This window comes from Aythya marila (genome assembly GCF_965140915.1).
Source record: "Aythya marila genome assembly, chromosome: 5".
Taxonomy (NCBI): Eukaryota; Metazoa; Chordata; class Aves; order Anseriformes; family Anatidae; genus Aythya; species Aythya marila.
This window is the reverse complement of record NC_139046.1, coordinates 35,072,381-35,096,501: the sequence shown is the minus strand read 5'-3', so window position 1 is coordinate 35,096,501 and position 24,121 is coordinate 35,072,381. Positions and strand designations below refer to the sequence as shown.

Here is a 24,121-nt window from a genome sequence, read left to right as displayed (position 1 = left end):
AACATTGCAGTTTATACAGGAATAAAACTAAAAGGAGGTAAGGACATATTGGTTAAAGGAAAAGAGAGAGAGAAAGAAGCAACTCATTTAGAGATGGTCAAGGGAAATCTCCCATAGATGAAGGAACAGAAAACAAAGGTAGAAGTAGGTAAGTGTGTAGGGAACTATCAGTGGGAACATGAATAAAAGTAGATACATGTAAATAAGAATGCTCATGAGTGACGTTAATAACTCCTGGAGATTCAGGACGAACTAACAAGTCTGGCTGAAGGAAGTAGACATCCAGAGTCATGAACCTCTGCCGCTACAACTGATTGCAACTTTTAAAACAGAATATATTTCTAGATAAAACTTCACATAAGCTCCCCCTGCTTCCCCAGAATGAATAAATAATAATAATAATAACAATAATAATAAAGTAAATATAAAAATAGCAAAATGATTTTCTAAGACTGCAGACTAGCAGGATAGTTGTTCCTCAGCTGATCATTTGACAACCACATGACATCACCACACAACATCAATTCTTGTTACATACATAGGCATTCATACATTCATTCACTCTGTTCCTTCTTTACAAACCACATGCCAAGTTCATCTTGAACAGTATATTCAGCTTCTCTGGAGTAACATCAGAGGCCGTGCTAGCCAGGTACTCAGGCTACATTTGGGGTCTGCTCTGTTAGAGCAGCTGACCATCCCACTGTGATACCATTTCCTGTCTATACTCACCTTACACCAGGTTTCCCTGCCACTTTTTATATCGAGGCTTTTTTCCCAATGGAGCTCAAGGCACAACACTGTCCAGAACAACTGAGTAAAAATCTAGCTAACCCATTTCCATTTGCCAATTTAATGAAATAAAGCATTTCATGATTTTATTAGCAATTTTATTAATGCTTTGAATGGCCAAATATTTCATTCTGAACTCCTGATACAGTATATACTCAAAAAAACAACTGAAGTATGTTAGAATATTTAATTCTACAAAACAGGCAAACAACCAAACAGAGATTTCGTGCTTTCCTAACACCATATGACACAAAATTTGAAAGCTTTGAAAACATCCCTGAGTATAGAGGTTCCATATTTCCAGCCAGCTTTAATACTGGGATGAACTTTAATATTGGTGCATAGCTGAATGCTTCTTCCACCAAAGGCAAGCCTTTTCAGAAATAACGTTGCTATTTTACAACACAAGGGGCACTGTCAGCTGGATACAACTCTTGCATCATCTTACTGACACACAGGCTAGGTATTTCACATAACCTTCTTACTCCTGATGAAGTCTGGTGATATACTAATTTCCTACAAATATGAACGCACAACTGTGAAAAAAGGGCATTCTTCACCACAAGTCATTTTTGTGGTCATACACTTAAATACCAAAATTAGTTTTAGATATGCTTATGTATTCTGCTTTGTGGTCACATTCCAAATTCAAATATCAGAACACATGCAGAAAAAGCAACCTGGAAGTAAATTAAAGAATATACAGAAAAAGTAAAGTGTCCACCTGCTAAAGTAATTATTCATACCAATAATGTAATTGTAGGAATCATGTTCTCCAAACCATGGAACAGATTCACTATTTTTGACCTGCACATGGCCATGTAAAACTAAACTATCTGCCCAAAACACCTCTACCTGGAGTACTGCAAACCAATATCTAACCTACCGTGATCAGATTGATATTTATTTATAAAATTATTTAGCAAATCATTTCAAATTAAAAAAAAATCATTAAAGAAATCCTTTACTGGTGTACTGATCACCCAAGCAGGAAAAAGGTCTCAGAACGGACAAGCTAATTATTCACTATGAATTGTATGCAATATTTCTACAGAAAGTTAACATTGGCATAGTATTATTTCAGGAGGATGGCACTGCAACTGGGACAGTTCTTCTGCTCCACAGTCAGGTAAGACTTCTGCTATCACATAACCCTCTTCTCAGCTATCTACAATGGAAAAGGAGGAGTTACTGTGTAAAGTCTGGATTCCAAAACTCCTTATGACTCACCCTCTGACTATATGTTTCTTAAAAATGAAGGGTATCAGCCAAATGAAATAGGAAAGTTTATACTTCCAAAACCAAAGAGGAAATTTATGCTCCAAAATGTAAGCCAAGGCAAAATTCCATCAGTACAACAATGTACCAGAACATAGACTTCAGCTCAGATTTCTGCCACCTTCTTTGGTATCTTAGATGTTTTATCTACTCTGTTCAAATCACTACTATGCATGTTGTGAGTTCTCTGTAAGATCCAAAAGCAGAGCAAGATCAGACGATAAAGAGTCATTATGTTCAAAATGCGTACATCATTGGCAAGTGTCCTTGGATTTAGAAAGATGTTCCAAAAAAGTGATTAAGATAATTATGCATATACTAGCAGAGAAAAACTGTGTCTTTCTACAAGATATACAGTGGCTCCTAGATAAGTCTTAGAAGACATATTTTAGTTCTTCCAGAATGAAACGACAGCTATATAACTATAGTAGAAGTCTCCCAACTCTTCAAATACTAAAGAGCTCTTCATCCTTGATTATATGTTCAGAGACTCCCATTCATCTGCAAGTCTCCCTATATCTACTCATTTCCAGCAGACCTTATAATATTCACATTGCTGAAGTAATATACCAAACATGTCATATTGTGCTATGCACAATCATCTGGTCTTGCTATAAAAGAATATGATTTAATCATATGGAATATAATTTTCATTTACCACACATGCACCATATTTCTTCACATTTTTAAAAATTAGCAGAAAATACCCAGAGATTGACATAGTAATGGTTGGTCTTTTAAGGTCATAGAATCATTAAGGTTAAGGTTGGAAAAGATCTTCAAGATCATCTGGTCCAACCCTCCTCCCCCTACCACCAATACTACCCACTAAATACTTACTGTGTCAGTAACATGGTAAAATAGTTAAACAGTGGAGAAAGGGGAGTTCTAACTTTCTCAAAACCACCAAACATTTTTGGGTCACAGAACTGAAAACTTCCTGTTATTCTCCTATTTCTATTATTTTTTGTTAGGTTATTGTCTTGTACTATAGAAGGCACTCTAATAATACTCTTTGCTGCACAAACACACTGCAGTAGGCCTTAAGATAGGAAGTCTCAAAAGCATGTAGGTAAAGATGAGTGTCCCTCATGGAAATGACATAGCGAAGCAAAAAAATGAATATAAAAAGAAGAAATGCACCAAGTAGTAGACCTTAAAAAATACAGTGTGTAACAAATATTGTACTCCTTCTTCATACTAGGACTCTGATATCTTTTTTCAGTTTGGGCAATGCTTTACTTCACCTGCAGTCCCACTGAAAGATGTCAGACAGTATTGTCATACTCAAGGGAAATATGTATCAAAACAGAGCATTCCAGTTGTGTTTGTTTCTTAGGAGGGCTCATCTCCTGATGATGCCACAAGAGTCCTTTCTGAATAAGGGATGAGAATAAGACCTTCAAAATTTAGCCCAGTGAGATTTTAAAGGACTGAAGGAAAGAGAATCACCAAATATATGAAGAGATACAACAAGGGTGAAGTACCTTTGTCGGAGATTTTTGAGTTATGCTTTTGTTTGTAACTATCTGAAACAGAGAAAGAAATAGAGGGTGAATCTTACATGGGGGAAAGGATGACAAAAGGCCAAGAAGCCAGAAAAAGAGGAGAAGGAGAAAGAATGTAAGAGATGACTTGTTATAGCGCAAAGGGAGGTGGAGTCTTGCCGAGGACTTAATTATATTTCCTTCATGCAAAAACACCAAGAGCAGCAGCAGCAGCAGGTTGCAAACATGCAAGTCAGAGAGCAGCAGAATACTTTGCTGGAAAAGAAAAGATGAACCCTGAGTGCACCGAGCTGGTAGGACCAGGCTGGAAGCAAAGTCATTTGTCTGGGTGCTACTTACTGTCACAGACATAGGGTTTGTCATGATCATCCTGGGAGGCAGCATCATTCCGTCTCCTGCCACCTCCAGATCCCCGAGCCTGCAAGGACAAGAAGAATGTTAACATTATTCCATTGCCCCTCGGGTCTCCTTGTGCCCCTCACCCTCCTATGAAAAATGTGCAACATAAACTAAATAAATCCTCAGCTTCCACATGGGTTTATCAAGGGTAGGCTTGACCCTTCAACTCCTAAGATATGCACTATGCAAATGGACCTCGTAATGCAGCAGAGATCCCCTCCACAGATAACCCAAACTGTTCATCCATAGCAGTATGCTACTGCCAGCACATATTCAGTCAAGTATCATCAAACTTTCATTTCTGAAGATGTCCAAATACCTGTCATACTGAATATGAATGAAAAAATAGATGAACAGGTGGTAAGGGATAAATATAACCTTTAAACCAGCCAGAAAGCAGTTAACAAACAAAGCAGAGGTAAAATGACTACCGTATTTTCAGAGGTGATGGTGGGCTGTTTTGTTTTGTTTTCTAGCTGGAAAGCAATGTTTCAAGGGCCTTCTGACTGGGACAAAGATACCATGGTTCACTACAACATGGAGCTTAGGTCAGTTAGTGGAAAAGATTAGGTAGAATGGCTACCTGCAATAGTGGAGAACTGGAATTACCCAGAAAGGTCTCTGCAGTTTTGTGTTCCTAAAACACAGCAGGTTGGCAGCCCTGGAAAACCTCTGTTCACAGCACACTGCTCTGTCTGAGCTTGAGAGGTAAGAGTGGAGACTTGGTTCTGACCCTTCTCAGGCCAGACAACAACAAGGGGGCAGTTCATATCTATCCAACGGCAGCAGTTTTGATGTGGAACTGGAAACTGAGCCTAGGCCTTCAATTCTTTAATGATAGTTAATGTACAGTCTGCAGATGACAATAATTTTAGACTTGATCTTCATATGAGGAAAATGATCTGGAGGTGGATAGCTACATAGCCCTTTAGTAATTCTGCCAGCTAATCTATTTCCCACCTAAAAGCAACAAAATTGTTTCTGCTGCACCTCTTATTAAACTGTTGGCGTCTCTCACCCTAGGCAAGGCCACCTGACTCAAATCTTTCAAGCATTTGCATGTGAAAATAAGAAAGGAACAGAGCTTTATCAAGTAAAGCTGGAGAAGATGTAGAAATTCTGAGAATATCAGTGCCTCAGATACTAAGCAGTCATATAATCTCTGTCCCTCATCTGTGGATTTTGGACTGAACTAGAAATATTTGAGCTGCATTCCACTGGACATCTAAAGAGAAGGAATAAGGAACAGTTTTACACTCGCCTACCACAGTCTGTCAAAACAGGGATTTACAAAAACATCATGTATTATTTCCTCGGGATTGCTCAGGTCTAACTCTTAACACAGTCCTGAAGGAGAGACATGGATTTGCAGCTCTCTGGATGGTGTAAATACTATTAGGTATGACAAGTACAGCTTTGCCTTCTGCCAAGACCTCTGTGCAAATCAGTACACACGTGCAAAGTGAGATTTGTAAGGGTGAACTGAAAAGCAGTTTCACCCTGGAAAAGGACCCATCAACAATTGTTTGTTGGAAGCTACTTCACTGACCATATCACACAAAAATCAGCTTATTAGTCTACAATATTTTTATTTCTGACTGCCAGCTCTATAAACCCCCTCTGAGCTATGAAATCAATCCCAGGCTAGTTCCTTTCTTCCATCACCACTACAAAATGTGCTGCAAGCTGAATTTAGGTCTGTGGCAGCTCCTGTACAACCCTCAGCTCATCACAGTTTTCACAGAGACAAGTGATTGGCCCTTAATAAATATTTCTGCTGGTACCTGGATTAGAATCCCATTTCTTTGTCCTACCAGGCTGCATTGGCGCTTCAGGGCTGTGAAAAAGCTGTAAAGTTTGTGGGTTTTTTTGTCACTAGTCAGTAGGTTTGTCTGTTTATACACTGAAAACAGGTCTGTTGAGTAAGAAGGTACTATTTTTACATTGACACCTCTCAGAAGAGGATGGCAATTTAAAGTCTGCTGCTCCGAGTTTCACTAGTCTTGCAGGCAGCTGTTTCCCTTCAAGCAGTTCTCTACAGAAAGGCAAGGGTACAGCATTCATGTCATGACCACATGTCAGATACATTTTTTCATGCACTGAACACACCGGGAAATTTTTCAAGTCAGTGACTTTCACTGGGAGCTGGGCTCCTAAACACCTCCAGTGCCTTTGAAAATGTCCTATGGGATATTCAGCTGAGGAACACACACTTGTACAGGTGCAGCTGCATTCCTCTCACACCACCTAACAAACTCTCTCTCCTAGCTCCTACCACATTTTCCCTGTCCAGCAAAGATACTAAAAACCTTCTGTAAATCCATCTCTTCATCTTTCAGTGTCCTTTCTAATGCTCCCATGGTTTCAGGTCTAGCTTTGAGAGGGTAGCTAACTTAGCAGCTGCACCAAAGGCTCTCAACTGAGTGCCACGTGCTTGCTGTCGGCTCTCCAGTCTGTTGCACTCAGTCATCCATGACTGTCTTCATTCTCCTGACAGGATGCAGCAAAGACTATGACACTTGACATGTGAGGCCTGGGAGCTATGGCACAGCAGCCTTGAAGCAGTCCTGAAGCAGCCAGAGAGAGTAGCCAGAGGGACAGATGGAGAAGTTGAGGATTAAAAATAAAATTATGCTGTAGGAAAAGGAAGAGGCATGTGCAATTTGGAATGTCCAGAGCAGTAGTTCTGTTGCATTCATTCTACATCAATGCCTCCAGCCCTTACTCCTTCTCTGAATCCCCAAAGGCCACACTCTGCAGGATCTAGTTTCCTATGGACATCCTTTCCCCACTTTTGTTCTCTAAAAACACCCTGACAACCTCCTTCCCAGAAACGGAGTGCTGCTTAGGTTTCATATCCCCTAATTTGAAATCCTCAGTTGTGATTCCCTACACTGAGTCAGGCTAACATTATAAAAGGGTTGCTTGAAAAGCTGCAAAACACTCATAACCAGATGCAATTCAGGCTTCAGCTCAGGCTTACCAGTTTTCAACAGCTAGGGTATCTGGCCCTAATTTTGAAATCCTAATTTATACCACATTTTACTTTGGTTATTGATGCCATTAAATAAAAATGAAAATTGCTCAAAGTATTTGGCACTCTTCAAACTTCTCTTTTTTTTTTTCTTTTTTCTTTTTTCTTTTTCTTTTTTTTTTTTTTTTTGTACTGAATGAAGCCAGGGCACTAGCAGAGTGGGAGTTAGTTAGCAACAAAAAAGGCTGTTCCTGTTCTTAATAGGGGGCCAGTTCTAGGGCAGAAAATAAGTAGTAAATTTACACTTTAAAATGAATGGGACATCTACTACCCTCCAACTCCTCTCCCTACAGTAGCAGAGAAAAAAAATGAAACAGTTTCCTGAGCAGGGGAGAACAACATTGCACATAACAGTAACTTCAGAACTTTGTGTAGGCCTGGGATATCTGCATACTGCTAACTCCCTTCTCCCAGGTAGTATATTTCTTCTACCTGTTCACTCTCCCTCACTTACCCTAACCAGCATGCGCAACTTAAGTGAGGGCAGCTTATAAGAAAAGAGTTGTTAGCCTGGAATATTAGTTGATAGCTACAGTCAAGCTTGTGTGCACATATCGACTCTAACTCCTGGTTTTGGTTACTGGTTCATACAAATTTTCTGAAACTTACATTTTTCTGGAAAATTTTTTTCCAGGTGGGGGTCTTTGGCTAAGAAAGAAAGAAAGAAAGAAACTGGTTCAGGTGATTTTGAGAATAAGGAAGGTGAAATATATACTTATCCAGTTATTAAAGTGCTTTGATCTTATATTAAAGGACTTAAGCTCCAAAATAAAGAGGAGCAGAAAACTGAAACAATACAACAACAGAAGAAACCAAAAGAGAGGGTTTGATGCATAAGTACATTGTAGGTATTCAATGTGGTTTCATGTCTCTCTCTTATTCAAAAGCTATTATATCCTGCTCATTTGGCCTAAAATGTGGCCCTTCTTGCTTGACTCCTATAAACACATCAAAAGGTACTTCTAGAGCTCCTGTGCCCCTGCAGCATCCACTGGAACCAAGGAGAGATGAAAATGCTTGAAACTTCTGAGAACTGTGTTCCCTTTTATTTAGATGCCTAGCTTAAGGGGCCACAATTGAAAATATTGATTCCAAGTATTAAAATGTTGATTTCATTACTTAACTGGCACCCTACTGAAATTGTGAAAAGACATCTTAGGTAAGAGAAGGGACACGGACTCCCCTAAAGATAAAATATTGCCCATTTTAAGCAAATGGATTATTTGCCATTGGGTTCAAGAAGGCCAAAATATCAGCCACAAAGTGCTACCTTAGAGAAAGCTGCAAGACATAATAACACAGTTCAAGTTACTCTTACTAACACTTTTTTTTTTTTTTTTTTGGATCTTGTGACTGAATATATTGCTTTTTTTTTTTTGTAATTAGTAAATGCTGTTTTATAGTAAGAGCATTGCAATAGCAGGATGTCACCATAATTGTTACAGTTCACATTAAAATTATAAATACAGCACTATAATAAATGCACCCCAACTTTTTACTCTCAAAGAAGTCTTTTTACTTGATAATTTGCAAAAATAAAGTAAAATATATTTAAAAATCTTTGATGGTATGACTGAAAATTATCTACATGGTTATCATTCTCATATATCCACGGATATACACTTTGCATATATAATACATGTGAAAAATACACACTAGAAAGCAGAGGTTTGCTCCCTTCCTTTCTATTCCAGTACATTCTCAACATACCCGTCCTCTAGGCCTGTTCTTTCGTTTTGGAATATCTTCTTCCAAATCCTCTTCCTCATTTACTTCATCTGCATTTTCATCGTTTTCTAAAACCCTCTGTGGTTGAACAATAAACAGGAATGGTTAGAAGAAAAGAAGATGACACATACAAACAACTGCTGCTTTTTACCACAGAGACTGTACATTATTAAATTACAGTTGATTAATGATATAATGCCAAATCAGATCCCAGAACCCCTATTTCTTTCTGCTAAAGAAAAATTTGCTTTCCCTTCCACCCTCAGTTCTCCAAGGAGTTCTTATTAAAAAATACCACTGATATCAGTCAACCAAGGAAAAAAGGTTCCTAGGAAATAATAGTGGCATTGCTGAGCATTGATGCCCCAAGACAGCACAAGTAGTATCCTCATGCAGGCCCTTTCTGAGGAATGGTTTGCATGACTTTTTTTGGTTTTTGTTTCTTGCAACTTAAATTGTTTTGTTTTCCTCTAATGTTGAGCATGCACTTTAAGAAGGTAGAAGTCAGTACTTGTTCTCTCCTTGGCAGCTTAGAATTTTATCTGTTTTGCAAAAAGAGAGAAAATTCCTCTATATATTCCATCATCTGTAGTGCAACTAGAAAGTCACATCTTTCAGGGCTTACACCATAGGCACAACTCTGTAATCTGGAAGCAAGGGTCTTGCTGCATGAGAAGGCTGAGGAAGTATAGGTCTTGTTGAAGTTAATAGGAATAATAGCTTCTTCAGTTAATTATTTAATAGGAATAATAATGAAAACAATAACAATAATTCATCATCTCACATAACTGTCAGGGAATTTCAACCCTTTTCCTTTAATCTTCTGAAATGTAACCTCTAGAGAACAAACCCAGGCCAGACACCCTGAAAACATGCACAAATCGGACATAGCACAGACAAAGGCAAGACAGACCATCACAACACTAATGTGGAAAGATGTCTTGCTGAAATTCTCTCAACCTTTGGCATCCCTGTGGCAAACAAAGAAAAGGGCCCCAGCCACTCCTGCCATTCATGATATGGATGCCATTTCATAAGGGGCTACTCTGGAACCACTGACTTATCTTTGCCACGACACCATCCAGTTAAACCACAACAACATTTAGCCAGGATGCAGATTCAAAAGTGTGACTTTAAACTGATGGGGAGGTGTTGTTTGTTTGTTTGGTTGGTTTTTAATCTTTCACTGTGTTTGTCACTTCCCAATAATTTCTAGTTAACAGATATTAGAGAGCCAGCAGAAGGAGAACAGGAGCAAATCACAGAGGCTTTGTCTCCTTTCTACATACCTCAAGTACTGAACTCTGCCTTTGTGGAAACAAGAGAGACTTGACTTAAAGAAAAAGCCTGCACTTGGAAGAACAGCCATAAAAGTTTATTCTTATTTTATCAGCCATGTTTTTAAGACTAATATTGGACAGTGTCCTTTTTAAAAAGAATAAGTAGTTCTTTGAACCTGGTAGAAAATCTTCAATTGATAAAAAACAAAAGGAGCAAAAGCCAGATGAAGAACTCTTCATTTGAAGAATGAAGAATTCTTCATCTGGCTTTTTCTCCTTTTATTTTTAAATCTCAGGAGGCTATTAATGAGATTAGACCATCATGAAATCTAATTTCACATAATACTGGACTTCTAAATACTAGAGTGTGGAAGAGTTAAGCAAGTTCCAGTTCTACATACAAAAAATGTTTTTTCAAAATTAAGGTATTTACATACATCGATCAACTAGGTCTTAGAAAACTGGAGCACTCTGGAAATGTTGTACATGAGGAGACAAGTGCTATGTAAGAGAATCTGCAAGCTTACTGATATGAATTTAAATTTTCATGGTGCTTGATGTCCTAAATCATCTCAAAAAAAAAAAAAAAAAAAAAAAAAAAAAGGGAAAAAAGGCCACCACCATATTGCATGTGGAATAGGAAGGAACTAGTTTATACTAATAATGTTACACAAGAGCAGTTAAGAAAAATATCACAAACCACTTTCTTCATTTTAAATTCCAGCATTAATTTGAGACATGGAGAATAAGTAACCATGTGTGAATTTGATGACACTGCCAGTATAATGGCTTTAATTCTCAGTAGAAAGGGCATAGCCTTTCTGATGCATGGTCAAAAGGCTATTCTGTCTTCTCCAGCAAATGATGGAGACACACATTCAATACTAATTTATAGCAGGGCAAAATCCTCAACTCTGTTCAATACCAGCTGTAGAGCAGACCCCAGTGACTGCATCTATTTAGCAGGGGCAACCCTTACCGTTTTAGCAAAGTAACTGTTATTTTCCTATTCTGTCTTTCTAAAAGAGTTTCCCAGCCCAACGTACTTCAGCACAGCTAAGCACCAAGTCTTCTACTAACAGATACTGTGAGTTTGAGGGTGGTATGTGACTGGGACTGAGGTGGGAATTACAACTGTGTCTATCCCACCTGCTCATGTTACCACCACTGAACCTGGGTCCTTTCAAGTTATGGCATAGAAGAGCATGCAAAGTAACAAAAGAGATATCTGTATTCTCTGTTTGTGATATGGATGAAGGACCCTGATCATTATTTTGATCTGTTACAGTCTAGCTGTCAAGTGATGAAATACACACCGAAAGCTGGCCACTAGTAAAGGCTCCAGGAATCATTGTACAGACTGAATCCAGCTAAGCTGTGCTTGCATAAGAAACAACAGCAAGACATGCCTTTTGTGTCTGTTCTGATGAAACTAGTATATGGGTGACAGGTCACAGCTTGGGCAGTTTAGCGAAAAACTCATGGTATGTTGTGGTATCCCCTCTCTGCTCTTTAATGCCCAGACTTGTGCTAGTTCTACCATCTCTGAAGTCTCTTTCCTCGGACTGATGTTGGGGATAATTTGGGAGCTCATTTCACAAAATAACATCCAAAGGCACCTGTTGATCTCATAATGGTGCTGCACTGCGACTTCTTGTGACTTTGAAAGTAGATATGAACAGGGCTTTAGGGCTCTCACCTTATTAGAGCCAGATACACCACTGAGAAAGGAAACACATATGGCACCTTGTGCAGAACTCTTCCCCACTCAGTGAACATGGGACACTTCTCTGATGATGCTCTTTTACCTGTGTTACTGGGAACAGGAGACCTAATTTGCTGCCCTTACATATGTGAAATTTCAGTGGAGCAGGACTGATCTCCAGGTAATATAGATTTGAAGCCCCATGCTCTTCTGTTTCATTTGGCATGGGGTTGGCCACTCAAAATTTTACTAATTTCAGGTATAGATGCCACATCTTAAACTAAATGGTCCTAAACTAAAGATGGTCTTAAACTACAAGAGGATAGATTTAGACTAGACATTAGAAGAAAATTCTTCACTGTAAGGGCAGTGAAGCACTGGAACAGATTGCCAGGAGAAGGTGTGAATGCTCCATCCCTGGAGGTGTTCAAGGCCAGGCTGGATGGGGCCTTGGCCAACCAGATTTAGTCAGTGGCATCCCTATCTATGGCAGGGGGAGTGGAGTTAAATGATCTTTAAGATCCCTTCCAACCCAAGCCATTCTATGATTCTATGATCTTGTATTTCAGCCAAAATAACCAAGTTTGATGCATTGCCAATGGTTCTTCCTAAAAATCACTAACAGAGAATCAAATAACACAATGGTGTTTTACCATCACCAAAGATTTGCTGCTGTTCCCAAGGGAGAGGCCTGTTTTCCCATCAATTTAAGATGTCTTTATAAAGTGAGATGCCCTTATATAAGAAACATTTATATTAGCTGACTTCATTCTGTGACAGACCCACAAATGTGTTTCTACTTTTAACAGTTTTAAAGGATGAAGTGGAATTTTGGCAAAAGTAACTTTCAAACCATAATGCATGCAAAGAGGCAATAGTTCTCGTACCTGCATCACTAATGATAACTGAGATAATTAACATTAGCATATTTTAAATTATTTATTTTGTTTGCATACTTCCTGAAGACTTGTCAGTATAAGCAAAAACAGACACAGCAACAACATATTTTTCTTTATAGTCAGCAGCTGTGAATACAACTTCAAACCCATGTCCAAACTCATTCTAAATCTGAGGCAATAAAACTTGGTTTATGGTTGTGACCCATCTCTGCTTGGCTGTTCCATGTGTTACTGTCTCATACTGCTGAAAATCCCAACACACGAGCCACGCAGAACACAGCCAAGTGACCGAGATTCTTATGACAGGAGAAGTGTGTGAGATCCCAAGTTCATTTTGAGCATCACAGTATAGCACAATGGTTTGATAACATTTTGACAGTAGAATGACACAACTATCAAGAGATGACCTATTCTGTCACAGGACAAAAATTGCTAGGCTTAGAGACAAATTGTAAAATTCAGCACTGCTGTCAGGGCACAGGGATCTCCTTTACCTGGATTTCTTGTATAGTGTCTTCCTCTTTAGTGTCCGTTTTTTTCTCTATTCCCTCTCCACGTAGCAAGGCTTCCAGAGTTGTACTTTCTGATGTGAACCCATCTTTTTTCAGAGGCAGATCAACTTCTGAAAAACAAAACACACTGACTGCATGTATCTCCCCCCGGGCAGCTAACAGGCAGAAGGACAGAGCTGGCAAGCAGAAGACTGACAGTCCTTCAAGCTTGTTTCTATCTTGAAGGAGAATTCTTCAAGTTCTTTTTTTAATCTCTATGGATCCCCTTATAGGATTCAATTCTATTTTGCTGAAAATTTGCTATCTTTTCAATTACTGCTTGCTTACAGGAAAATAAGGCTGTGAACATTGTATCAAGAGGAAATAAAAGGGGGAAAAATATTTTTCCTTTATGTAAACTCCTTATGCTTCAAATAAAAAACAAAACCAAGGCTTTCGTAGACACTGAAATAACAAATATGAAGATCTGATCTTTTGAAGTTGCGAAGTAGTTTAGTGCAATTTAGCATCTGGCACAGTTTATATAGAACAGCTACAAGCAGCACTTCCCTACAGCAGGGCATGTTCTGCATGTGGTGAAGTGGAAACCTAGTATGTGGGGCCAATGCTGAGAATTAAAATTTAAAAAAAAAAAAAAAGACAAACAAACAAAAAAGGATGTGCCTTGAATTTTCATTGAATATCAGCTCCCATTTTTGACTAGATATGATACCTAGGCTGATTTAAATGGGACAACACAAATGAAGAACCATCAGCCAACACAGTTACAAGTGCAGAATGTAGCCCATAGAACAGGATGAACCTCAGCCACTGCAGTAAGAACCCAAGTGTGGCTCGGGGGGAGGCTTGGGGCATGGGACTTTAACTGGCAAAGAGGGTTTATGAGGAAGCCTGATGCAACTTGCCATGCAGGTGAAGGAACAGAGCATACTTCCCCTTTGGAGTTCTGTCACTGGATTATGAGACGGTAGAGTAGGCATGCAAATACAACATGTTAATTTTAGCAAGATGTTAAAATACACCCAGGAAAGAATTACATTTTCCTTGTAGATCTTGGCTTCTATCCTACTTGTGTAGGTGTTCATTCAGAGCAATTCTATGGTAGGGAGACATCCTGAATGTCTCTGCTGACAAGGCCAAGGTGTGGATTTCTCAAGTACTCCCTCCCTTCTAAAATGAATTCCTTCCTCTTGGCCAATAGATTTATAAAGTAATAATGCACAGGATCAATGCTTACAAATCAGCATCTGGTGTGCTGATTTCACAGCTCTGTCCACTTTTCATCTTTTAGAACTGTCTTGTGTTCCCCAGTCTGCTTGAAGCTCCCTGCTTTTCTATCACCTTGAGTTGTAAACTCTGCAGGGCAGAAATTCTTGTGTTTATAAAGCCTCAAATCACTCCTGCAATCCAAATAATGAATGAACACTTCCACCTGGGACAGTAAAGTGTAATCTGTTACCTGGGGGCAATTGTGTCCCAGGAATATGTTTGCTCTATATGTGAAAACCTCTAAGCCAGCAAATGATTCAGGGTCCCTGATCAGTGCTTCCACAACATGCTTGCTCAAGTCTTCTAAGTGAGAGAACACTGCTCAGCCAATAACCACATAAAATCCAGCAAAATTCCAGCAAAAGCTATTCTATTCATGGAGGGAGAGGCCGAGTAAACCCAAACCACTGGGATTTTCAAAGGAAACTCCCAGGACAGCCAACACAATGGGAAGGGGTCAACAGTGAATTGACCCCTTCTCATTGCAAGGAGGTCTGTGCAATCAGGCCTCCATTTTTAGCATCAAGCTCTGCACACCTTCCCCCCTTATGCCACTTTCTCCACTTTTTCCCCTTTCTGAGCTATAAAAAAACTGACAGAGAAGTCAACAGAGAATTCCCTGTATGAACACCTAGTACCTCCCTCCGGATGCTAAATCCAGACATTTCAATAGAAAGAAAGCGTTTTAGACTCGATTTATGTGCAAGTCACAACATTTGAATCTAAAGTCACTAAGGGACCTCTAAAATCATCTCTAGCTGTGTGTTCGCCCTTGTTTCAAAGTCCTGTGCTTAGGTGCAAAAGGGCATTTGTTTTGCATTGTGAACCTTGCAGGACTGTAAAATCCAACAGGTCATTATACATTCAGCAAGAGAAGAAGCTTCAAGCAAGCTGAAGGGCATCAGTAACAAACATTGCTTCACTGTGACAAGCTATGCCTGCCTCTGATATACTCAGCAAACAAATGCATTTGTAAAGGGAATGAGCAAGGAAGGGAGGGGATAAGTAAAACATATATGAAAGGAAAACTAGTTCCTGTTTCTTCCAGAGATACTGAAAATTAAGTCAGGGGAAAAGGTAGGCTTAAAGATAGCTGCCCTTTTTTGACCTTAAAAAAGCACAGTTGTTCTGTGTGGTGCTGCCACCACCCACCAGCAACACTCCAGGAGGCTTTTCATGCGAAACTCTCAGAGCATTTTTTAATTATTAAATTTAACATCCCACTGACAAGGCAGTATAAGGTAATACTTTTATTCCCAGTTTACTGTTGAGGAGATTGAATAACCAAGAATTAAATTAGAAGGGAGGAAAACTGGGGAAAAGAAACTCAGGGCAGTTGCCTCCCATCTGCCCACTAAGCTAACAACTATTCAACCGCTTTATTTCCTTCTCTGCTGGTAGATTCTTGAGGCCATTTTCATTCTTAAGCAGCTCTACAAAGTGGGAAATGGCACTCTCTCCTCCCTATCTTATCTGAAATGTAAACTTTACAGCATATAAACCTACAAAGGTCCATAGACAACACCTTTGTAATGAATTCAGTCCCTGTAATGAATTCAATCTTTCTTGGAAGATGGCTGGTCTATAAAAGGATACAGTAAGGAAGTGTAGAAATTTTATTTCCAAAACACTTTTTGAATCCTCAGAGATAAAAACCTCCAAAAATCTAAAGGATGGTTCAGTTTGCCTAGAGAAATGGTTAAACGCTATCTAATAGGTCAGTCCTGAGGGATAAACACAGTATCACTTCCAGTTATCCTAAATCTGGGTCCTTTGGAAATACACAGAATAGCCCATCCCTTTCTGAATTTTGATACACTTTCATTCTCAATGTCCTCCTACTAGAGTGAGTTCAACAGTTGAACTATGGCTTGAAATAAGGAGTGTTTCGCTTTATTTATTGCTTGCTTAGCAGATTTATTTATCTTCTTGCTGTTAGATAGGGAAAATAGAAGTTCCTGACCGAACTTCTTTTCACATTTCTTTTTATTCCTCTCCTTTTGAAGATAAACAGTCACAATCTTTTCCATCTCTCTGCTGTGAGAGCTTTTCCATATGGCTTTGTCATGTTAGACCTCTCTGAACTTCCTCTCATTCTTCAATAATCTCCCCAGGATGGACCAATACTGCACCTGATATGTTCAGATGAAGCCACAGCCCCCATTTAAACAAATGTATTACAATATTCTTTATATTACCCACAGTATTATCCCTCGGGCAGCATCCAGGGTCTTAACAGTCTCCACAGCTGCATGCTAGGCAGGATTACAAACCTTGTAACAAGGACAAAAACTTCCAGCAGGCAATACTTTCAACACACAGGTAACAAATTAAACTGTCTCTCCCACTGCCCATTCCCAAAGGACATTGAGACGCACCCCAAAGAGGCCAGCACAGACCTCTCTGGCCACGACTGCTCAAGATAACTTTGGACTATGTGCAGACCTTTGTACTTTACAACGTACTCCCTCTCTCTCCATTTTTTTCATTACTATATTGCACAACACTGGACTGAACACCAAACCTTGATGCACCAGCTGCTAGCCTTTCTCTATAAAATTCTTTGTTTCATTTTTCCTTTGCTTCATATTTTATTCTAGAAGTCTTGATCTGCAACAATTCTTTGTTCCTCTTTGGAGAAGACCAAAGGTCTTCAGAAAGTCTAAGTAAATTGTCAACCTCCTTATCTATTAATTCTTTACATGTCATTTAAAGAATTTTAAGAGAGTGGTGAGACATGATTTTCCTTTTGGAGGGTGGGGGAAGTCAGTCAGAACCTCCTATATCATCATTTCTGAGGTGCTTTACTGCTTATACCTAATTACTGTTTCAATCAATTTCTCAAATGTTCACGTAGAATTTATGGCTCTTTAAATTCTTGAATCACATCCAAATCCTTTTTAAATATAAGTAATAACATTTGCTACCCACAATTGTTCTAAATTCTTTCTATTGTAACTCCTAGTTTGTACCACAAGCTCTTCTTCAGACATTGCAATTTCAGAGAACATAATCTTTATTACAAGTAATAACTACTAGTAAAAGCAATATAACTAAAAGCTCTCTCTTTTATACATAACAATTTAAAGACAGCTTGTAGGTAAATTTCCTTTTGATTAGTATTGCAAATGCAATAGCACCTGGTTAGTGAAGGAGATGCAGGAAATAGCACAGACCGAAAGCCACAACCATACAAAATAGGAGAGTCAAATCACCAAAAATCATCAATGAAAAAGAAGACGTTATTTTAGAGTCCTTCCTGTTTTAATAAACCAAGCTATTATTGGTGTCTCAGCCAAATGTTGTGCATATAGTATAATTCGAATATGTGTGTACATATAATTAAAATTTATATTTCTTAACTTGGCAGAGTCCTTTCCATAGTGATTAAATTAACGTGGTTATTTCTGTTTACCAGCTCAGCGCAACAACCTCTCTATTTATCAAGGTCCTTAAACCGCAGTGGTAGGATCTGAACAAGCACCCAGGCCGGTACCATTCCAGTATCTGTTTTCTATCGACATGCTGCCTCCAAAAGAATCACATTTTTGCAAATCCTACAAAATGGTGGGCTTTTGCAAGTTTTGATTCACCAAAATAGCAGCACATGCCTGTCTTTAAATATGCCACATTTGGTTTACAACGCATTGGGAGCTAAGCAACTTTTCAGTGTCTCTTTGAAACATAAATTAAAAACAACCATCCCTTTTTCTATACAGTGAAACGTATTTGTTTTACAATGGATCATTTCCATCTCCACAGTAGCAGCTGCCACCCAAGCCATCATCTCTGTGCACTCGTAAGCAGCTCCATTTCCAGTTCTAATTGGGAACAGAGATACTTATTGGGTGAGTTCCAGCATGATCTATCATGCCAGAGACAGCTACTATGCAAACCAAAGCAATCCGGCTTCCAAAAACCCTCTTAGACAAACACTGACTTTGCACATAGATTCTTGTGTTTTTGTTTCTTGGTTCTATTTTTTTGGAACATAAAAAGCGCCAGAGGAAACTATATATTAGGAGTCCATGAACTGCTCTTTAAAATGGACAAATCCAAGGATATTTACCTTAAGAACCGCTGGCTCTTTAAAATCATATAGGTGGTCTGAAAAAGCCACCTAATTCACAGCAAACAGAACTACTGCTGAGCGAATGCAGCCACTAAGCTCATTAAGAGGATGTGGCAGGATGTGTCTGAAAGTGCAGTGCAGTGGCTCAGCAAGCAATTAAATCCCATGACAGTTTAAAATGAGAATCTATCAGTGTCACAAGAGTGTGAAGCCTCAGCATCTCTGCTGCTCCCACCCCCAGCGTTTTATTTTATGATGGTGTATTGGGAACATGGGAAGTCAAAAAGATTATAATGAAATATGCCATATAAAAACCAGATTAAGCCTGCTCTTCTTTTGGGAAATATGCAGAGAGAGAAGCTGTCTGTTAGCTGTCGAGTTTGCAAAAGATACCATCTTTTGGGATGGTGCTCTCTGCCAGCAGACAGAGTGCCCCGGGGGAAATGGTGGTGAAAAACCCAGACAAGCAGCATCCATCCATCCATCATATGCTCATCTCCACATCTCCAAGGCACAAATATAGCGTTAGAGTGCAAAGGGTGGGGGCAGGGGGGATGGAATCCCTTAAGAAAAAAAAGAGGAGACAATGCTTTACGTTGAATAGCTGGATGTTGTAGCTTTTCTGTGTGTGCACAACCAGATCCTCCTCAGCACGTTTCCTTCCTTGCTTATAGTGATATGTTACTGCCCTTGGAAGGGATGCTTTCACAGCAACCACCAGAACCAGGTACACTACAGGCAGGGCTCTACGAGCTTTTCTCTGAAGCATGCATCTGCCAGCACAGTGCAGTAACGATCTTCATTCCTCCTGCAGACCTGGATCTTCAAAACTCTTCTTTCCCTGCACTGTCACCTGCTATCCCAGGAGCAGATGCTACACATTACCACCATTATGCTCTTATCTTCACCTTCCATGGTCCCTGCTATCCCAGCCTGTTCTCCCAACATCACCGCAATTCAGCACCCATCTGTAGCGAACTTTACAGTGTCAGATCTCCACCTAAGAGTCCTCCGCAGCCCCGATCCACAGGACCTTCAGCCATCCCAGCCCTGGGTGTTCCCCAAAACTAGACTGCTGATAACACGGATTCTCACAATGGGTCTGCAAAGCCAAACAAATGACCCTGGAGGCTAGTAAACATCAAATTTGCTTTATTTTTAATTCAAGTCAGATGCAATAAAGCCATGGCTGGACTGGAGATCGTAAGGCTACTCCAGTAACCCTTTGTCTCCCCCTCCAATTCCACCCTCAAACCTCATGCCTACTGTTGCACTCTCAAGGTAAATGGTGCCACGGTGAGAATGAGAATTAGGTTAAATAGAAAGATAAACATATTTTAGAAGCAAGATTACTTGAAAATGAGAGGTTATTTGCTTCTCTGTAACTAAGCCATTTTGCACAGAAAGAATAGTTTGGAGCACTATCCTCCACTAAGTGAAAACTTCTCTTTAGGGGCAGAGTATACCTCTGCTCTGCACCCACACAGTGCAACAGACTGAAGCCATGGGGTCCTATAATGCTCCAAAATGAATCTTATTAAACACTTGTTGCAAATGTTAGAGCTTACTGAGGTTTGGCCTAGGGAGCACTGGGAGACTGAAAAATCCCAATGCCTCCCTAGCACCTCTTACTGCAAAGCTGCCACTCTTGTAAGATTGGGGGAATGGGGCAGTGGCAGGGAAAGAAAATGAAGAGATGAAAGACAAGAAGCTGTGGTACGGGGGTCTAAAACTTTCTTCAGTCTGAGCATAAACTGTAGAAAAAGCAGAGGACAACTTTGAATTTTAAAATCAGGATCCAGTGGAAAGATTCTGTCAGCTCCTGGCTCAAACATGTCTCAGGGTGCTACAACACAAGGGAGAAATAAAATTGAAAAAAAAAAAAAAAAGAGCAGAGACCCTCAAACATAAGGTTAGGTATTGTTTAGCTTAACCCATCATCAAAACATGGACTTTACAAGCAGCTGTATTTCTTTGGCAGACTAGAATGCCTCTATAAAATCTCACAGTAAAAAAATAGAAATAAAATAAAATAAGATAAAAAACAGCCCTCTTGTTGGTTGTCTTTTAGAAGTTTTTTACGGATTTATTTCTCAGCAAACATAAATCATTGTCACATACAGTTATACTGTACCTGCTTTTCAAAGCCTGCCAAATTACAATATCAGGCTAAATGCTGGATCATATAACTACCCTCAGTGTTCAAATCATAAAGGAATATCTCCTGTCAGTAACGTTACTCTAGCACTCCCTTGCATTCATGGTCGCTCTTGCATTTGCGCTCTAGATCGGCTCAAACCACAACCAGGACTTAGCAGAACCAGAACGAGCAAACACAGTAGATAGCATCAGGGGACAGAGCCTGGGTAACAACTACAATTTAGAGAACATTCCTGCTTATCTTTCTAGGCCTCGCATCACCCTGACATGGCTTCTGGCCTGTATGGCATAAGAGAGTAACTTGGTCAACCTATCTGCACGTGGTCATGTAGATACACAGATGGATGGGCCTTTGGTCTCTTGACCCATCAAAAGAAGCAGAACCCGCTCATTATCCAGTACCAAGAAAGCTACCAGAAAACATGAGCCACTTCGACACAGTACAGTCTGCCAACTCTAGCAGGGAGTGGACCTCCATCGCAGTCGACTCTACTATTTCCATACGTGACAGCACCGAATCTAGCCTCATACATAAACCATACATAAGGCCAGCCATACCTTAACCTTGCTACAAATTCTGTGATGTTTTGCATAGCTTCTCCTCTCCCTTATCGAGGACAGTGGAGGGGATACCTTCAGCAAGAGATAAATCTCTGTAATGCAGTTATCTCTCAACCACAGTGCGCAGGCATCCCAATTAATTCAGACTGGGCCTAGCAGAGCCGGCACCAAGCCAGAGCTGATAAACCTGCCAAAGCCAATCTGAGTCCTGCAGTGGTTCCTGGGAGCCTGCACCGCGCTTTCTCCTGCGCCGGAATGAGGAGGGGGATTTGCTTGAGTGCAGTGCTGAGCTCTAGCTTCCTCTGTATGCTCGTGCGATGCTGCAGCTCAGTTAACGATGCCCTTCCAACACCCAAAGCATCAGGGAGCAGGCAGAGGCACCCCGGCAGCTCTAAAGGTAATAGCACAGATGCGGCAGGGCTTATTAGTGCTGCACAGCCCAATTACAGGTGTCCTGGCCCTCATCCTGCATTTGTGGCTGTGAAGCTCCCAGTTGCAGGAACAAAGTGCTCTGCAACCCAGGCAGTGCGGGGAAGCAGGACAGCCACATTTGCATGGCACAGTGTCTGAAGAAGTCAGCCACACCATGCCAAGCAGAACTGGCTCATCATGCAAGGCTCAAACACGTATAAACCACTGAAGAACAGAAAGGCCACAGCAAAGTGACCAACAATTTTAGCAAGGATAGGGAACAATCATCCCCACTCATCCTAGACGCTGCCCTTGGCATTGCTGCTGCCTCCCTATGTGATCTTGGGCCAAACTCTAACAAAGGTACCCTCTGTGTTTCCATCATCTGTCAAAAGGAGATAGCCTTCATCTATCCTCTAGGGTTTGGTAGGACTTGTTTAATATTCATAGGCATTCAGACATTCGAATAAAATACACCAAAAAGCCAAGGTGTTCTCACAGGTTCTCACAAAAACAGGTTTAAACACTTTTTTTTTTCTACTCAAGAAAAACACTGAACTATTTTCAGATACCAGGCTTCATTGGCCAATTCACAAACCCCAAAGAATAAGGATAATATTTACTCATACGGTAAGATGCATCTGACAGATGAAGCTATTTAATTGAAAAATGTTATTATGGGAAGGAAGACTTGTAATAGAAAATGGCATGAGATGCTAGTAGGTATCCTTTCAGAAATGGGAAAGAACAAAGCAAATCATGTACTGAGATGCTCAGATCTGTTGCCACAAAAAAGGCAAGAAATTCCAAGAGGCCTATAAAGCATTTAAACAAAAAGGTGAACTCCAGAATTAATAACAGAATGGTAAACAGGAAGATTAATGGCACCAGAGAAAATGCAGATGGTGAAGCCCAGCCTGCAGGCTCAGCAAGACTGAATAGGGAGGGGGAAAAAGGCAAGGTGTAAACAAGGTGACCTTCAGAGCCACTGGAATGCCTGCCAATAGGCCAGCCAGAGGGCATCCCGAGACACAAATGTGCCATCTGGGGTAGGCTGCCTCATGACAACATGAACAAGATTTGTCTTTCTCGACAATTGCAGGGAAGCCGCAGAAAATCTGAGCATTCATTTAAAAGGGGCACAATTAAATACACACATTGGGAAATGATGCTATCGCTATATAAGGAAAATATGAAAGAAGGACTGTGAGATTTCTCTGAATATCCCCACTCAAAGAGGTCTTGTGTCCACTTGTAAAGCCTACACAAGCACGGTGTGGGGGAGGAGAAACTGCTTTTCACCAAATATGTTTTTCTTGAGGATTTGTGCTTCAGGTTTAGAATAAAAAGAAGACAAAAACAAAACAAAACAAAGCAGCCCAAACTGCAAAGCAGCCCTTTAAACACATGATGGTATACATTTTCCCCATCTTGGCATAAGCCTGTTCACTCCAGATGGCACATTTGGGTTGAAAGCAGGTAAAGACTCCTCAGATAGATCTCTGAGTCCAATATCTGCTTTTACAGAGTTCCCTTGCTCTGTCTTAGTGCTTAGTTAGGTCTTGAATCTCCTTATAAGCTTTGTGCACGCCTGGGAGATCTCAGTTCTTTGCCTCCAGTAAAAAGTGGGAGAAAGAAATCTCCTACCACAGTTCTGCAGGGGAGCCTGGCTCCTTCAGACCTGGTGCTTAGATCATTGGTGTTAGCCAGGAAAATTAAAAAGTAAATGTAATCACACGTTTATTAAATACGTCAATCACACACCACACTGGGCAGTGCTAACAGAGCAATGCTATCTCTAAATAAAGCTTCTACAAATTAAGCCAAAGATGTTCTGCTATGATATCCAGAGGCAAGATTTTTAGGGGAAAACAGTGAAAGCAACCAGGTTGCAACCCACCATGGAAAAAAGAAATCAGACCATAGCTCTGGGAATCCAGCACAGGCAGTGAATTCACATCCCTCTTTTCCTCCCAGCCTGGCTCGAAGTACATGAAATCTGAGGATTTCAGGCAAAAGTGGCCCATCTGAGTTCAGTGCTGAATTCAGTTAATTCAGTGCTAGGTTTACAAGCAGACATATCTGAATGTTTTTGATTCTGACAGGCCACATACCAACAGCAATGAAGACATTGTCATGACCTCCAGTTTCACAGCATGAATCACAGGTGCTGGATGAGCTTGGGCAGTTTGTGCAAAGCTTATGCAGCCCCAGCGCTGTGGTATCAAGCAGACAAACTCAAGTGAGCTTGCATGTGCTGACACAAGCTGCCGTCATGGCTCTTGGATGTCAGTACATACCTTTTTCCAGACAGTCCCATCACGTGCCTCTGTTGATTGCTTTCTGAATAGAACAGGAGTGAAGAGATGAAGTACATACCTGAAAACACTAAAGTGGCGTGGAAGAAGGAATCAGGAGGAACAAGGGAGAAAAATAGCAAGATGGAGGAAAGATATTATATTCCTTCCCCTTGCCTATTGCAGCTGGACTATGGCAGGCTTGTTCTGAAAACT

At 40.2% G+C, this 24,121-nt stretch overlaps 1 protein-coding gene across 6 annotated transcripts in view; it reads right to left on the bottom strand.

The window, feature by feature from the left end:
- The window catches only part of DPF3 (double PHD fingers 3), a gene marked incomplete at its 5' end in the record, with an annotated part of 159,261 nt that overhangs the window by 49,246 nt on the left and 85,894 nt on the right, over positions 1 to 24,121 (bottom strand). For 4 of the 6 annotated variants that reach the window (XR_014317553.1, XM_082760931.1, XM_082760930.1 and 1 more), the window contains 4 exons: positions 3,918 to 3,996; positions 7,621 to 7,659; positions 8,722 to 8,817; positions 13,118 to 13,245. Coding sequence is in view for 4 of the 6 variants with exons in the window: in XM_082760931.1 (XP_082617057.1) it covers positions 3,918 to 3,996; positions 7,621 to 7,659; positions 8,722 to 8,817; positions 13,118 to 13,245 (342 nt within the window). The remainder of the gene's footprint in view (positions 1 to 3,917; positions 3,997 to 7,620; positions 7,660 to 8,721; positions 8,818 to 13,117; positions 13,246 to 24,121) is intronic. The other 2 variants (XR_014317554.1, XM_082760928.1) reach the window with 1 other exon arrangement.